The sequence below is a fragment of the Anticarsia gemmatalis genome, chromosome Z (genome assembly GCF_050436995.1).
Source record: "Anticarsia gemmatalis isolate Benzon Research Colony breed Stoneville strain chromosome Z, ilAntGemm2 primary, whole genome shotgun sequence".
NCBI lineage: Eukaryota > Metazoa > Arthropoda > Insecta > Lepidoptera > Erebidae > Anticarsia > Anticarsia gemmatalis.
The window spans coordinates 3,778,084-3,794,983 of NC_134776.1; the positions used below are offsets into that span (position 1 = coordinate 3,778,084).

A 16,900-nucleotide genomic window follows, 5' to 3' on the forward strand; every position below is an offset into this window, starting at 1 on the left:
GTTTGGTAGTAAAGATATAAAATAAGATGACTAAGCCATATGAAATATTCTATGACTAAGCCTCAGCTATTAATATTTCTATTGAGGTCATTAATATGCAGTTGTTGTATGTATGTGATGTACATACTTGGTATAAGTTCCTAAGCAATTACCGAGGTAGGCATCTCTGTTCTTATCATACAAAAGGTCGACCATACTGAATGGGAAGTAAGTAGTAAATGATCTGAGACCTTAAGATCTTTGAAAAATGTGTGAATTATTGTTTTTTAATATAAAACTACACCATTATATTTTAGATATCACTGCATTTTTATTGGTACGGAAAAAATCATTCCTATTTTAATTTTCGAAATAGTTCGCATATAACTAAACAAACTAAAGAGACTTGGAACTTGGCATTGATCTTATTTAAAAAAAAGTTTAAACATGTTACAAAGAATGCATTCACCATAAAATGTAATGAATTCGAAGCTAAGTTAATTAGTCTTTATACTGAAACTAGGAAAGTTCCCGAGAATTTTAATAACACTTGCGCTAATCAATTAATTACGTGCAACAACTTGGCTTAAGCTGCGTTTGCACAATCGTTCTGAGAGACGATATGCGACGAATCATTCCACGTATAAGTTTATAATAACTCAGACAGCAGTGGGATAAGCATTCACATCCCACGCAAAAAGCTGGACGATATACTAAAGACATCTAAAAGTCATGTGTGTGTTAGAATCTAGTTGTCACTTATTTGAACGCTGAAGGCCCATTTGCCCATAGCCGCGCTACCTCGCACATCAGTTTGTTGCCAGTGGAAAATTGACGTTCACAGCTGGTCTGGACAGCGAAAATCGTGGTATTTAACGGCTAAAATCACTTATTATATACTAGCGGGCCCAGCAGTCTGTACTCCACAAACTAGGAGCCCGATCACAGTGATCTGTTTTGTTCAAGTAGGTACAAACAAATCCGATACAACAATATGTGGATCTTATCATTTTTCCTAATGGGAATTGAACCCACAACACCACTCTAACTATTTGTTCATACACGCCATAAGATGTGGTTTTAAAACGTTGTATAAAATATATTTTGCTATGTCATTTAATTTTGAACCGCGATAAAATGTTAGTTGAGCACGCTACTCACTTATTAGTTGACACGGTATCAGATACATTGCTCTTTACGCCTTTAAACGGTATACAAGGATTACATGAGAGCGCATTGTACGCGAATAAAAACCGACTGGTCGGGGCGCGATTTCGCGGCGCATCTTACGTACGATCGGTGGTGTACCCGCTGGCTCACTCCGTCACACTGCGCCGGCGCTGCGTCAGATTGAATTATGCGCCACAGCGGGACCCCCGGTACCACATAAAATTGCATCGCGCGGGCGGCACAGGTAAACGAAACTGAATTATCGTAAATAAGCAGCCTATTACAGCAGCCTTTAAAAGTAGCGGGCCCAATTCAATTACACCCCTTTAACACCCTATAAATCCCCATGTTATTAACAGGTTAAAATTTGGGAGTTAATTCGCTCAGGCTGGACACGGCATGTGGGTTTATGCAGTTCAGTGTTGTAGCATACGAATCATACGACATATTATAAGATAGCACGATTTTGTCGACGTAATTACTTTTGCAGTGATTGTCGTGATGATTTTTCTATTTCAAATTATTTATTGTTCAGCTACTTCACGTAAGTAAAAATTGCACTGTTAGCATAAATTATTTTGTTTTAAGGCATGGGACTTTTGACTTCTTTTTACTTTGCGACTTGGATCAATCAGCATAATCTGTAAACTCACGGTATTTACGAGTCCCAGACCAGTAGAAAAACCGTTTATAAAAAAAACACACTCACAAAACTAGGTATATCCCTAATAGGTAAATTGTTAAGTTAGTGAAAGCCGAAATAATCAATCCATCAGTAAAATAAACCGAGTTTTAATACCTAGCTCGAACGTCAATCACACTTCTGCATCAAAAGCCTCGGTACAGCCAAATGTTATTGGATTTTTCAAAAATTGCGGCGGAATATTTTCGGCAGCAGCTCAAAGCAAATATAACTTGCCTAAGGCTCCATCATTCGGGACTGAGCTATAAACGTCGAAACGTCCGCTTTATTTGACAGACACCTACATGATTGCAGGCGTGATTTTTATTAAAGTCTGTATTGGTCTGTCTTTATTTGTTTTTATTATTGAACTATTACTGGTTAATAAACAGCGTAGTGGACCGTTCGTTTACAGTGCACGGTATAGTGCTCTCCCTCCTAATTAATTAGTTCAGTTCAATAAATATCTGGTTACCAATAAGAATAACGTCTGTTGTCCTCGCCCTTTTAAAGTAGGGAGCAGCTGCTAAGAGAATAAAAAATACTTGAACGTTATTTTTATCATCGCTAGATGGGACCAGTAGGACTTGTGTACATAAAATCACGGGTTTAAAAAACGGAACTGAGTAATAGTTAGTTCGAAGAGAGAGAGGCCCCAAAAGTGCTTGAAAAAATAGCTACTGACGCGCACTCAACAAAATATAACAAACTAAAGACTTTATCAAAATCCCTACACATTTGGTCCAACTAACTCGGCATCAGAATATAAAATCTTATTCTTCTCTCGAAGTAATATTATTTGCAAAATAAAATTGTATTTTAAACGTCAATACGTGGTAATCAAGCGTTTCATACGCACGCACGCTTCACACACCGCACGTAGTCGCAAAGGAATCTTGGAAGGCCACCTGCATTTCAGTCGACCGTCCGATTTACCTTACCAATCCATTGAATAATACCACGATACCTAAGCCTTTTAGCCTTTACACCGGCATCTGTTCACGCGTCAACTCCGTTCTGTTAGACTGAATTCTGACTCCGTCTATTGGTTTATCGGTATCAAATATTGAAACGGTTCTCAATCTAGGTTTACTAAATTCTGGCCCGGTCTTCTCAAAGTCAAGCGACCGTTAAACTTGTTCAGTCTGCCCGAAGATCTATGACTTGGCTTTTCGAAGGTAGTATTGATTGGTAAGACTTGATCGATGTTTTAAACCATGACGCCTAACATTCTTAAAACACTGATTGCTTTGTTTTTAAACCCGTAAAGTAAAGCTTGATGTGCGTAGATCAATCAAGAAACTTAAATACTTTGAGCGTCATAATGTTCAGGACTTAATAAAACAAATACCTGAGCGTCTATTTGTATTGAAACGCAAAGTAAACTAAATGTTTGTAGCACGCGGCTAGCTGAATTAAAATAGGACAAGCGTCATTACCATACTCCCCTACCCGTTAGCGTTGGTCCATTAGAGATTAGAGTCCATGTACCCTGGCCGCGGTGCCAACCGCAATGTCAATCAACAACTAACTAGTGATGCAACTAACATCCTTCTTCGTGAATATTCGCATTACATTCCCAGCCTTTTCGCAATACGCAGTTTGACAAAGCGCAACAGTATCGCTGCTACTAAAAGTGCCCATAGAATTTATCAGAAGCTATACTTAGCAGACCCCTTAATATGGCAAAGGGGGCCTTAAAATATTGGGGACGCAGTCGAAATAAGGCATTGTTGCCGAGTGATTCCGATTAATTATCTAATGGCACGAGAATCAAAACGTTGGTGGTCTATTCATCGCTGCCATTGTCCAAAGGCAAACGCACGATCACTACAAAGCACTTGATGGATTTGATCCATAGATAGTTGTCTAAGCCGAAACCCTTTGACTTGGGTAATTGATCGTTATCTAAATTGTCAACCAGCAAAATGACGATTCATGCTTGAATTGATCAGCTCAAAAGGACCTATACAGGCTGACAAGATAAGCAGCCCAGGCTATGAACTGGCTGCACCGAGTATTGCATGACTCGCAGATCGTTTAAAGACAGAAGAATATAATTTTGTTAGACACTAATGTTGGCATTTCTTTTCCAGACGTGATATGGAACGTTTTCCTCTGAAGTCTTCCGCCCCCAAAATGGGAACGACGTATCAGTCGGTATTCAAAAAGGTATGTATAAAATAAAATAACTTTATATTTTATTGGTGAAACTGGTGGCGTAGCTGTCCATGTCACTCGAAACCCTTTAATTGGCTTTACGACGGCTGCCTAATTCAAGCTGACTTTTTTGGTGCCCTCCAATCTACGGCAAACCGAGGGATTGTTCCCACTATCAACGTGTTGCACAAATTTTAAAGTTTTGCGGATATATATTTAAAGATTTAATGATAACTATGAAAAGAACCGCACTGATTTTTTCTCGCACCTGTTACATTCCTTTGTATTACGTGATTAAAGGCGCGAACAGTTCTCAGAAGACGTATCGGTAACCGACTCCAAACGAAATATTTTCCAGCTTATTGCATTTATTTATACCTCAGCACCAACTCTGTGAATTCTTTTGTTATTTTAAAATGGCATTTTATTCGATTTCTCTTTGCTTCCAAGCTTTTACGTTTTATTGTATGAAATTCTGTGTTCAGACTTTACCGCGATATCGGATCGTACCTATCCACTGACAAAGTGCAACCCGACAAAGTTAATCTTCTTGAACTGATATGGCTCTATGATACCTGGAACGATCTTAGTAAAAGGCTGGCAAAGGAACGATTGTCACAGTCACAGTAAATAAAACGCTACAAAGGAGAACTTGCACAAAAGGAGGATTTAGTTTGAACTGGGAAGCGTTTTTGTTCATATAAAAACGATACCAGAATTTTGAATGTTAAATAAAAATAGGAAAAGCCTTTTCCGACTAAACACGCACGCGGAAGAAAAATTGTAACGTTGTAAATATTTTACAGTCGATGGATTTACATCTACTATGGAAATAGGAAATTAGTAACCACATGATTCAATGTTAGTGGTCATTTGAATATTAATTCCCATCGCAATGCTTTTAATAATTCAACCACATGGCAGCTTATTGTAATTGAATCCTTATAATGAAACATTCTCTTCATGGAATAGGCGATTAAAACGTATTGTCAACAACTTATGAATAGATGCATTGTATCAAATGTGAAATTAATTGTTTGTTGTGTTCGATGTGTTTTAGCGGCCTTCATAACAACAGTGGCTCTAAACATTTGGAAGTCTATTGTTGTTGCCTTTTAGTGTAATGGGGAATGGTTTTAGACAAAGTATTATAAGTTTTCTACCTTTGTAAGTCGTCTTTGACGTTTCGTCGTTATAGCAAAACAAGCGCTACAAATATCCTACCGAGTAATGAAGTCTCTACTAAGGAGGTACCTAATAAACGCGTTAATGAGCTATAATACACAGGTCAAGAAATTACTCTTATATTTTGGCATAATGTGGGGATTCTCTTCGTCTCAAAGAAGTCTAACGTGTTCTAACAGTATAAGCAGCTTAAATAGTAGAATTCTTAAACATATTTGACGGATCGTTCGTTGTCTGTGGTAGTAATATTCACCCTCGACATCCCTAGCAGAAATATCGATTTTCGCCCCCGCGACCAGTCCCGTACTTACCGCGCTGCGACTCGCTAAACAATCGCTGTTATTTCGTTCTCGGGCTTAATCCGGAAAAAATACTGTGTTATTTAGTGAGGACATTGTGATTAGACATTAATAGACTATAAACTTCACTATGTGAACGGTGTGTGATAATTTGTGAGAAAAACGGCCCAACTGGTAAGAAAATTTTAATACATTGTTAAAAGTCACGGAATTTTCCCGAAAAATTTCAATATATTGTACCTCTTACGTTAAAACGCAAAATAAAATTTCTTACCCTGATCAATTATAAAATAAAATAAAATTGAAAATAAAATTATATAATTAAATATTACTGCGTTAGCGGAGACAAAGCTTTTGGTTAGGCATATTAAATAGTCTGTCCAGATCGGATAATCCTATTACTATATTAAATTCAAGTATCGGGTATGGTGAACTTATAAGATACGCGTGATAACAAAGGAGGGAGCCTCGTGACGTGGCTTATTTCTAACATGATCTTGCAAGAAAATGTTACGATAGGTTTAATTTTCTCCTTTTACTAGTCGAGGAACAAATATTAACATAAAGAGAATTGCGTAATTTTTATGATTATACATATTTCGGTGCACATGGAGCATTGAGAGCTATATGTAAATGTAAGCTAAGTACATACAACGTGCATACAGCCTGCATAAAATCAATACATCATGACCTGCGTTTAGGTATTTACGTTGTTTTTGCGTGGGTGGCGTATCTACGTTCAAACAACTTGGCTTTCAGACACTGTTCCGTGCTCTCCCAGTGGTGTCTTTTTGTGATAGTGGGAAACACAGATAACCGCCAATGGCTTTTCCGAGTGATACATTTGACTTAGTTGACTTTTTGGTAAGTGAGGAACATGTATATTTCTCTGAAATCTTCGTACCGCGATACTACGCCGCGAAAGAACACCAGTAGCTATGTTTGTGAATATGTATATTGCATCGTTAAATTGTTAACTAGTATCTGATGTGAAGAGGCCACATCTAGGGTCGCATTGTGCCTTACTTACGACTAGTACGTTCAATCATCCAAATTGCACCAGGATTATTGTGTGCACGGTGCAGATACGCGTTTTCCGTCGTCCAGAGGGGTCGTGCACTCCTTGTGGTCCATCAACATGAACTTTAAGTACAAGCTTCTGTGCACACCCGTCTGTCAGGAGGAAGATCACGTTCGTATTACCAATATCTTGAAGTAATCTTAAGATTTCAGAACGATCTTGCAAGATTTCATTATTCGTGCCTAGGGAATAGCCTAGAGATAGTTCATCGCGATTGGGGTCTATAATTAATTACCAGGCAGTTATGCCAGAAATGTCGTTGGCCTATATTCTCTTTGTGTCATGAAGCGACTTAATCTTTGATATATTTACATTAAAGGGTGTCAACATGCCTAATCTCGCGAAAGTCGCGGGATGTTGCCAGCAGCTTCCAACATAAATTTTAAACGAACCTTCACATGATTAGTTACTATTAGTTACTAACCAATACGGGGATTAACAATATAGAATCAACTCTGATTAATATTTTGGCCCGGACGCGATTTTATGCTCCTCTGAAAATAATTTCAAGTACAATTTATGTTATGTAATGATAATCTTTTGTTTTGAATATATTAGTTCAATAGACTCTTGCCAGATCGGACTGTAAACGATTTTAATTATTAATAAATATTGAAAATCTCTATTTTAGTAATTTTTCGAGGACTATGTCTCAGTCGCTCTGTTTTCACAGTAACGTAATTTAATTTACAAAATTAGCATTTAATTTTCTTCTGTTTAAATTTCTATAAGTATCCGGATATTGATTTTCATTCTCATTACCGATTCAGAGTGAGAAATATTTCATCAAGTCATGCCATATGCGATAGGATCGATATTCCCTTGAACTTATTAAACTATATCGACCTTACGTCATCAATACTAACAGTATTTCCGGATAAGTATCAGTTAGCCTAGATTAGATAGATAGATTATTTTCTAAGATTTTTTAAGTCGTTTAAATTTTATTAACGCCTCTTTAAAACACATGCAAACCAATAGGTTTTTTATATATATTAATCGTATGGTCAATGTAGACCAATGCCTCGAAGGTGTGTCTTATTGACAACAATCGGAATCAACTGTTAATACGCCTTCCGAAACACGAAGTAATAAATAAACCTCATTAATATTTGCCGGTTGCAAGTAGACAAGATGAAAAAAAAAATAGGGCCATGGAGATAAACTAATTTCAATAGGGGTGATTTTAAAATTATTAAAAAAAAGTAATTTTTAGTAAAATATGCCTTCCTTGATATTTCAATATTTGTTTTGGATTTCGTCGTCAATATTGGTATTTTTTGTGACTCGACAAAACCGTAATATTTATTTCAAAAAATCTGTACCGAAAATATCCTATTCGGGACGTTTTTTATCATCTGTTTATTTAATGGTGTTTTCCTCCATGGCCCTATTTTTTTTTCGTTTCGGCAAACGCGGCTGATGGTGCCTTAATTTAATGTCGCTCGGTAAAATTGGTAATTTTAGTCGAGATCATTTAAATTATCCTAGCAGTCCCCTCGTACCGTGTGACTGGGTGTGTTTAAGTTTACTACAAACCAATGTTACGAAAAAAAATGCTTCAATTGTTTTTCTATTTATGTTTTTGTAGAAAACAAATTGCTGTCTTGTTCTCAAATACTATCAAAAGTGTCTGCGCGGCATCGATCATTTGCGTATTGTAATATTTAAATAATTTACCGTCCTAAAAGCCGAAAAATCAAAGATGAACACTAAATTCTGCTCATGACAAGGTACTTAGAAGGGGAATATAATGATATGTACCTGTGTTGGTTCCTAGGGAGGCTATCGCCCCTCGGGCATGCGCAAATGCACCCTAGACTAATTGAGTGATGGTAGGCGCCCTAGACTCTCTTCTCCTTTTTCAAACTTACCTACCTGGCATTTCAGTTACTCCAGAATTTGAAGTCTTGTTAAAATTTCGAGCCCAGAGATAGTGATCGAATGTAATGTGATATCTGACCCGTGTATCTTATAGGCCTGTAGCTAAATACGGTATATTATTTTTTTATATTATTGTTATAGCCATCAAAAAGCAGACAACGTCAGTTGGTATAAGTACCGATGAAAATAGAAATGAATTATTTTGTCTTTGTCTATCTAATAGACGAGTTCCTTAATGATGCGTCAAGCATCTTGCGCTACTTAAATGCCTTGCCACTATAAACTGCATTGAGACGCCAAATTGTTTAAACATGTAGATGAGAAACATCTGTAGGGTAAATGTAAACAATCCATAGATTAACCGATCGTGCCGAACCGTTTCTTTGGTTTTGATTTTTGAAAATGTCTCGTGAATCTAAAATACCAACTCGATAGTAATCGGAAGTTATCGTTAAAAAGATAAAACCATAAAAATCAATTCAAGTTCTGTAGACACAACCTCTGCCATCACAAAGTAGTCATAGCTATTATTTTTTTACCAACAAATGTCTTCACCAGGGCAACCAGTATTAAAAAGCGCGTTAGAAAGATCACAAGTGATAATACTTACTTACATTTTCTTATAATTTTTAATCATTTTCTTATAATATTTGTACGTCATCTGCTTATAATTTCGTATTTTCTATTTGGTGGCCATACCTTTGGTTATTTGTGTTTGCTTATATAATTCTAAAACTATTTTATTGTCAAAACATGTAAAATGAGAACTTGACGAATTTACAAACACGAACAATCAAATGAAACGAATTTATAAATAAATTCTGATTCTATCTATTAAATACTTACGAAAAAAATATTACTAAAACTACACATGCGAAAAGCTGAATGTAGGTAATAGTAGGTATACTATGGTTATATTGTAACTACTACTTTGCTGTCTGTCAAAAGCGTCCGTGAAATGTTATAAAATATAAACGATTCAACATCACCTCTGTATTGGAGTCGGTAAACTAAAACAAATTACATAAATCACGATTATTTATATATTTGAAACGTTATCTTCGATCCGAATCCGATAGTCTGTCTGTATCTGTAGCTAAGTGTCAGTTAGACACAAAGTCGGCCGAAATGTCAAAATAATCATTTTATCAGATAAATCATCGGGATAATGAAGAACATACTTGACAATAATTTATTTATCTTTGATTTTGGAATTTGGAAACGTCTTGACTAAAATCTTGAAACTCTGCGTAAAAAATCGACTAAACATAAGATCAGGATAACTAAATTGATGTCGCTTAAAATTTTTCGTAAGTATAGTTATGTATTTTTTCCCGTGGACCGGTCACCTGGCGGTATTAAGGGTCAAAGGTTGCATTTTGCATCGGGCATGCGCATTCGTTTCTAAACTGTCTGGACAAAGTTGCTTGCGTCCTATCGCGATTGCGCTAAAGTTTGTCTTCCACTTACGTACAGAAAATCATCTGCTTCTAATCATATGCTAATGGTCAGCTTCAGATTTTAGCTAATTACCACTTACTTTCATAATATACAGCCTATGATATGACTGCCCTAAGTTGTCCTTTAGTCCTTTTAAAATGTTCTTCTGTTACCCCTGAAATATATAGCTGTTTTGCAAGTCTTCCGACTCCGCACAGCTGGCAAATGTGTTAAAATTTTGCAGACGTCATTTTCACAAATTACTTTCATTGGCTTACGTCTAGCTCTACCACCTGAGCCATAAAAGTAACTCAATCATGCCGTAACTTTTTTTCATGCTAACGTCTACTTTTACTAATTTTTTTAATAATTTTGAATATAGTTTTCTGCTTTCTCCATATAACATAGTTTTAGGTAAGCCAGACGCTTTTATCGTTTCTTACGCACGGATACTCTACTTCAACTTTCCGAATTTATCGCAGATATAGTATAATAGATTTTCGCTAGATGTAAACTTTTGACATATTTTAATTAGAATTAGAATAATTAAGTAGCTTACTTGGATAGAAGACGTTTACCCATCAACGACTCAACGGTCCTCAAACACCATAGCGATTGTGTTAATTTATACTAACGTCGATTTTAAGCGACATCTAATTCACCTAACAGGCAATCAAAAGATCGTCTTTCGCTTTTGAGTATTCTTAATAGGTTAGAAGTCGTCATTATTATAAAAAATCTGTTCTACAATCTGTCTGATTCTGCGTGAGTTCAATGACCGATGCAGATCTACTTCATACGTTTCATCATCCCTCATATTATACTTAAATCTAACTCCGATTTGTAAACCGTATATTTATCCTGCCTAGAGTTCTAAATTCTGCCTTTTCAATTGACATATCACTGCCTGCGTTTTGTACAAGACGATACCAGATTTTCACCACCATATCAAATCGATTTTGCAATCGCCATTTGTAATTAAAAAATCCAGAAAAATTGCTCTAAACCACTTTAACGACGCGAATGAGAAAGAGATTATCAACTTACTATATAGAGATCCATCCTTAAACTCCTTCTTGATCGTCTATTTGCATTAAATTGTCGGTTAGAGCAATCACTCACTCAACTCCACTTTACTTTATGTAACTAACTGTTGCACTTCGTCCTGGCGGTTTAAGATGTTTACACACGTGTCTCAAGACGCCTTCATGACCGGCCTACGATCTGAATACAACTTTAGACCCTAATACAAGCCTCCAATCGCTATTTTGGGTAATTTAAACCGTCGGAAGATTGGAATAGATATTTTCAGGACTTTCCTCTTTTGACACTTGATGGCCGTAGGGTTGTTAGTTCGGACATGCGCAGAAGGGTTGGAGGGCGCCCCGCGTCGACGCGTCATCGCCGGCCGCCGACCATCCTCGCCAGCAGAGGCTACATAAACGGGCATCATAGCGCACGCCTCTTTATGTAGTCTCTGAGATAAAAAAACAAACATTCCTCGCAACATAGTTTGCGGAGCGGTTTTACCCCCCATCGCGGGTAAAATTGATTCGCAACTATGTTGCGTTGTAACTAAACTTACATAAATTGCGATTTATGTAGGTTTAGTAATACAAATGGATGAAAATATGGGAAAAGCGTAAAACAGGAATTCATTAATAATTAATATTTTATCGATCTAACTATGGACTTCATACCGCCATGTCGTATAAATCAATAACAATTAAGTTAGCTTTTAAATTATTTATGTTTTCATGGGATAGCGCGGCTAGGCGGCAAGGCGCCCTGTACCGCGCAGTAGGCTCGCTAGGTTGCTACCTGTAATCACATACTGATAAATAATTCATTTAAAGACGTTCTATTTAAAGCTTTTGTATTTGTATTTAGGTATTATTAATCTTTTACAACATGACTTTAAAAAAATTTCATAATTATGTTATTTACGAATTTGACATCACTTTTTAACATCGAGGCTGGCTGAATTAAAACTTTGACTCAGATATATTCAGAACACACTTTTTTTTGCATAGTGTGTTAGATACTTTGTATTAATATTAGGGTAGCTTTTATGTTTACAAACGTAAAGGTTTCATTAAATCAAAATAATATTAGCAACACTATCTATATTTAATTCATTTATCTTATTCTATTTAGAGATATTGCCTAGCGGCCTATGTCTATATATATAAATTATTTAAATAGTTGTTTTAATACGGCCTAGAATTCTAAATTTACTGGACACCGATTTCCTCTTAGTTTGAGAACCTTCAGGCTCGCGACCGGTCTCTAGTAGACAAAGTTATGTTTAGGCCCTAAATTTATTCTCTCGGTTTATTCCTTAATCATCAATCGCTCCCTCCTTTGTCCAATATTGTTTTAAACTCATTTAATAAATGGGAAAATACGTTTAACAGGTACTCTTTTGTGTATAGAAAATAGTTTACGTAGGGATTTACACAGCTATGCATAATTTCTCTTGATTTTATCAAAGTTTCTGGCACAGTTTCCAAATTGGGGTTCGATCGTGTTGAGTCTGACAGTTTGAAGGGCATGAAAGTCAAAATGATGGTTGTTTGTTTAGGGTGCAAGCGGGAGCAATGGGCGGGGGCTGCAGTCGCCTGTCGAAGATGACATGGTAGACATAACACCAGGTCTGCAGCAAGCCAACGGTGCAGGCCCCAGCAGCGCCACGCCCACCAACCACGGTACCTTCCAATTGTACGAGCACAATAGCCAAAGAAACTCTACTGCGAGCGCTAACTGTAAGTATCATACCTTATTATGTATACCTCAAAGTTTAAGTTCCTCTAATGCTGATTTGGCGCTTACGTCTTTTAGCAATTTGAATGACTAAAGCACTAATATGACGTTCCGGACGGACGGTTGTTCTTGTCTATCAGTAAGTGGTCGACATCAGCGTAGGAGGAATTCAGACATAACAACTCTTCAACTAATATTTATATTTCAGCACATTTAATCGGCAATACTCTTCAGGTATCTAAAAAAAAATACAAATAGAGCATTTACTTGTAACATAAGTTACATGAATAATTGAGATCTGTGTGCTCTTCTATAAAAATGATTTCGATGTTTTTTCGATTGAGCATAATTCATAAACATCCTAAAATAAAATAAGTAATTGCTCTATAGTATATCAACTCACGTTAACAATTAAATAAAAAGGATAGCGCTAGTTGATGGTTGGTCGGAGAAAATACATCTATCTATTACACCAACAACACCTATTTTTCTAGCCATTGGTTACTACCAACCACCAGTTTACGCTGATCCGTATTCGATACAAATGCACCTGTATATAATGCACTATCGTTTCAAACTTCTTCAGAATTGGATTTGGCCTATCTTAATCATTCAAAATTTTTCTATCTAACAAAAACAAAATTTCATAATATTATACTTATCAACTGAACGAATTGCGAACTGTTAGGGAATATTTTCAAAATTATATTTTCTACAATTGGTACTTAGAGCCTTTATACATTTTCGTGAAAAATAATAAAAAAGTGCATTTCTAATACGTTTCACCATGTTTTTTATAATTTGGTGATCGGTATATATTTTTACGTCCTGAAAAACTATGACGTAAGACGGGGTGTTAGGTAGGCTGACAACACTGAAATATAATAAACAGTATTTTCTGTTTTCAAGCCTACATCGCTCAGTACTTCAATACATCTGCTGGTAAGCATTTAAAAGTAAAGTATTTTATCATCATGCTTGCCTTCTTAGTTTTCAGGTAGTTTTTACTTTGGACTAACATCCCTTCATCTGTCTAAGGAGTTAGAACGTAACATGGTTTCTTAACCTTAGTTTAGTGTTAAGATATTTGGGACATTTTGTCATTTAGTTAACTGGGTTCTAAAGTACCATAGAGTCTTGATGTTAATTCGAAGGGTATCAAAAGTGCACTAACAAGTGTAAGAAAATGTATACTCAGGTTAACTATCTGTAGATTTCATTCATCTTCATAAAGAAAACAATGGGTCTTTTCAATTCATCCTTTGTGTTATGGGATACTAATATGGGCGCATGTACCTATATCTAATTGAAGTAGAAGCATATTACTATTACCTAGGTGCCTTCTAACTAATACGTATTAGTATTATTTTACTATTGTTTTGAACTGAAATGTAATATTCAGGCGATACTTAAAATGAACTGTAGATTGAAAAACAACTGATGTTCACAAATCATACTTTTAAACCGTGTTCGATTTGGTTCTAAAAAAAATATCCGTAGAGCCTAGACGATAATTAGTTCCTTACCCAAGATCAACTCCTGTATTTTAAATTGACTCTCGTTTCTCAATGTTATCAAATTGGCTCAGCAACAAGGCCATGTATTCTAAGGATCAAAGTATGTCAATACGATAATAAAATTCCTCTCTAAAATCGCGAAAAATTAATTGTATATGGAGTCAATGCTATAGGAAATATGCACGGATATTATTATACCTAACCCACGATAAAAAAATGATAAATCCTATGATATGTCGGTCCATATTTTACGATTAGATAATTTACGACCAGTATTATTTGAGAGCGCAATAAAATCAGTTGTTTTGTTATGTGATGATGATGGACCCTACGGAACTGGATCAGGAGGACAAGACTCCTCTCATAAACGATGGTTATGTAGGTAAAATTGTTTTTTACACCGTACTATGTGATTCACTGGGTACCTACTTTGGAGACACGTAATCAAAAAACAATAAAAGAACACTATCTTCTACGAACTTTTAATCTATATTATTGAGTTCAGTGTGACGATTTTTGTCGTTTCAGCATTAATTTTTTTCGAGAATATTCGCATTGATATAAGCCAGTTTATTTGTGTTTCAAAACAATGATTTATGCGAAGGTAAAGACAATATAATGACGATAGAATATAATTTCAATTATTAACTAAAGACGATAAAAATGAACATCGAAAGTAGATTGCCAGCTGTTTAAATATAACTGCGCAATAGATTAATAGTCACGCATGCATGAGATTAACGTAACACGGTGTTTACTTGTTTTTAACTATCAATTTAATTGCTTGGTTTTATCGATACTTTACAAGTTACTTCTGTATATTAATTTCGTACATTCTTGAATAATTTAAACTTAATTCGGGTATCTTAAAGTTAAAAACGTAGTAAGTATGTCATATAAATAATATCTATGAGTATCTTTTTGTCACTTCTACGTATGTAGGTAGGTACGTCGCCAAATTAATAATTTACTAGTACAGTAGGTATCTGTACAAATTCATCTCAGTTTTATTTGTTTGTGTTAGTGTCAGTGTCTTTACATTGCAAAGTCACATTGGTGATTCATCATTGTCTTAAATTATACGATAATTTGTTTGGCCAAATGGGCTGATGTAACTACGCTAATTTAAGAGGCTCGCTCCTCTAGCTAATCTATAAGCTGGGCAAGTTATTTCATCCAGCACTCTCCTGTACCAGTACCATAGCTTAGGCCACAAAACAACGACTTTTAGAACATTTATGTAGAATAATAAGGGTTTTATAGAATAAGTAATTCATTAATCTCATGTATTAACTGGGATCACAGCCATTGGGGTTTCTTTGCATGTGTATTTGTTCTTTATTCTAACTTAGTAATGAAATCTGTCGGTCATGATTGTGAAAATTACAGTGTTTCATAACAGCGTTAAGGACGGCTGTTTTGCCACTGAGGCTTGCTTGCCGGAGGCACGTGACTGCTGTCGATGTGTTGTCTTTCACCCACCACCCGTCCCATCACCATCTCAATGTCAACGTTGCATTATTTTTCTACTATCTTCTAAAACCTACCACAAGCAAAATACATAAGAATATATTAGTATAACACTTAAGTGTCTTGAAGTCCAAACAGCGTAAAAAAGTTCTATAGCTTTTTTAACTCCTAATGCAGCAGAAACATACACTTTTTATTAAAGAATCGTGAAACAGAAATCCAGCGAAACAATAAAGTTAGTAGATTGTCTAAGAAATTTGTATGGCAACACTTAATATCTTCTGTCAGTTATTAATAATGGCGTTACGATAACATTCAGTTTCACATCTGCGTCACCTTAGCTATACTTTTTTATTTTAATTTATTTATTTATTTTTTCGTTTCGCTAGCTTATGTTTTGTGTAGTCAATTAATAATAATGTGATATTAGTCTAGTTAGTATAAATAAAGCTAAACGCCAATGTGCTGGTTGAAAGTGTAGAAAAATAGTACAAAACGAGAAAAAAATATATTTTTGGAGGAATTTTTTGTAAACTAGTGCAATATTGTTACAGGGGACGCAATTATATTCTCCGGAAACGGAATGCAAAGTGAGTAATGTATACTTTTTACTAGTTATCGTTATAATTTTATTGACATAACGCCTCTTTTGTGCCGTGAATATTGAATTTCGATTGTTACTCAACTTTTTTCGTAAGCAAGTTTACTTTCCATTTTATTGTTATCGGCCAGGTAATTTATTACATCTGGCACTATAAATTATTGGCTCGAACTCCATGTTTCTTTGGGAAAACTCAGTTCTTATTTCGCACCGTGCCAGTGTCGTGAAAGAAAACCTGTTTACAAATTGATAGCGGTGTTGATTGATACTGTTTTAACGTCTTGCACATTCAATAATTCACGTTTTTACAAAAAGGTCAGTGAAGTTAAATTGCAGCATATTGCTAGAAAAACAAAATCATATCTGCACAGAATATACTTACATATTATATTATTATGAACTTTATAAAAACAAGACATGAACTTAGCTGTTTGTCTGTTTCTTTTTATAACAATAATTGTTGATTGAAGGTGAAACTAGATATTAAACATTTTTTAAATCCACTCCCACCTACCGTTGGCTATCCCTTAATTTAATGAGTTTTATAAGTCTATTGGCATTTTAACTACTTTCCATGTTTCATTATGACTATACATTATCTTTGAAAATAATATTCTATGCCTTTGTTTAGTTTTATCATCATAACATCATTTTATCTAGGATTATTAA

At 35.5% G+C, this 16,900-nt stretch overlaps 1 protein-coding gene across 5 annotated transcripts in view; it reads left to right on the forward strand.

Annotated features, from left to right (window-relative positions):
• The window catches only part of ClC-c (chloride channel protein 3), a 34,987-nt gene that overhangs the window by 1,494 nt on the left and 16,593 nt on the right, over positions 1-16,900 (forward strand). For 2 of the 5 annotated variants that reach the window (XM_076135325.1, XM_076135326.1), the window contains exons 2-5: positions 3,928-4,003; positions 12,465-12,645; positions 13,553-13,585; positions 16,185-16,220. In XM_076135325.1, coding sequence (XP_075991440.1) covers positions 3,935-4,003; positions 12,465-12,645; positions 13,553-13,585; positions 16,185-16,220 — 319 coding nt within the window. In that variant the 5' untranslated portion in view covers positions 3,928-3,934. Of the gene's footprint in view, positions 1-3,927; positions 4,004-5,497; positions 5,650-6,561; positions 6,668-12,464; positions 12,646-13,552; positions 13,586-16,184; positions 16,221-16,900 lie in introns of those variants that run through there. The other 3 variants (XM_076135329.1, XM_076135327.1, XM_076135328.1) reach the window with 3 other exon arrangements.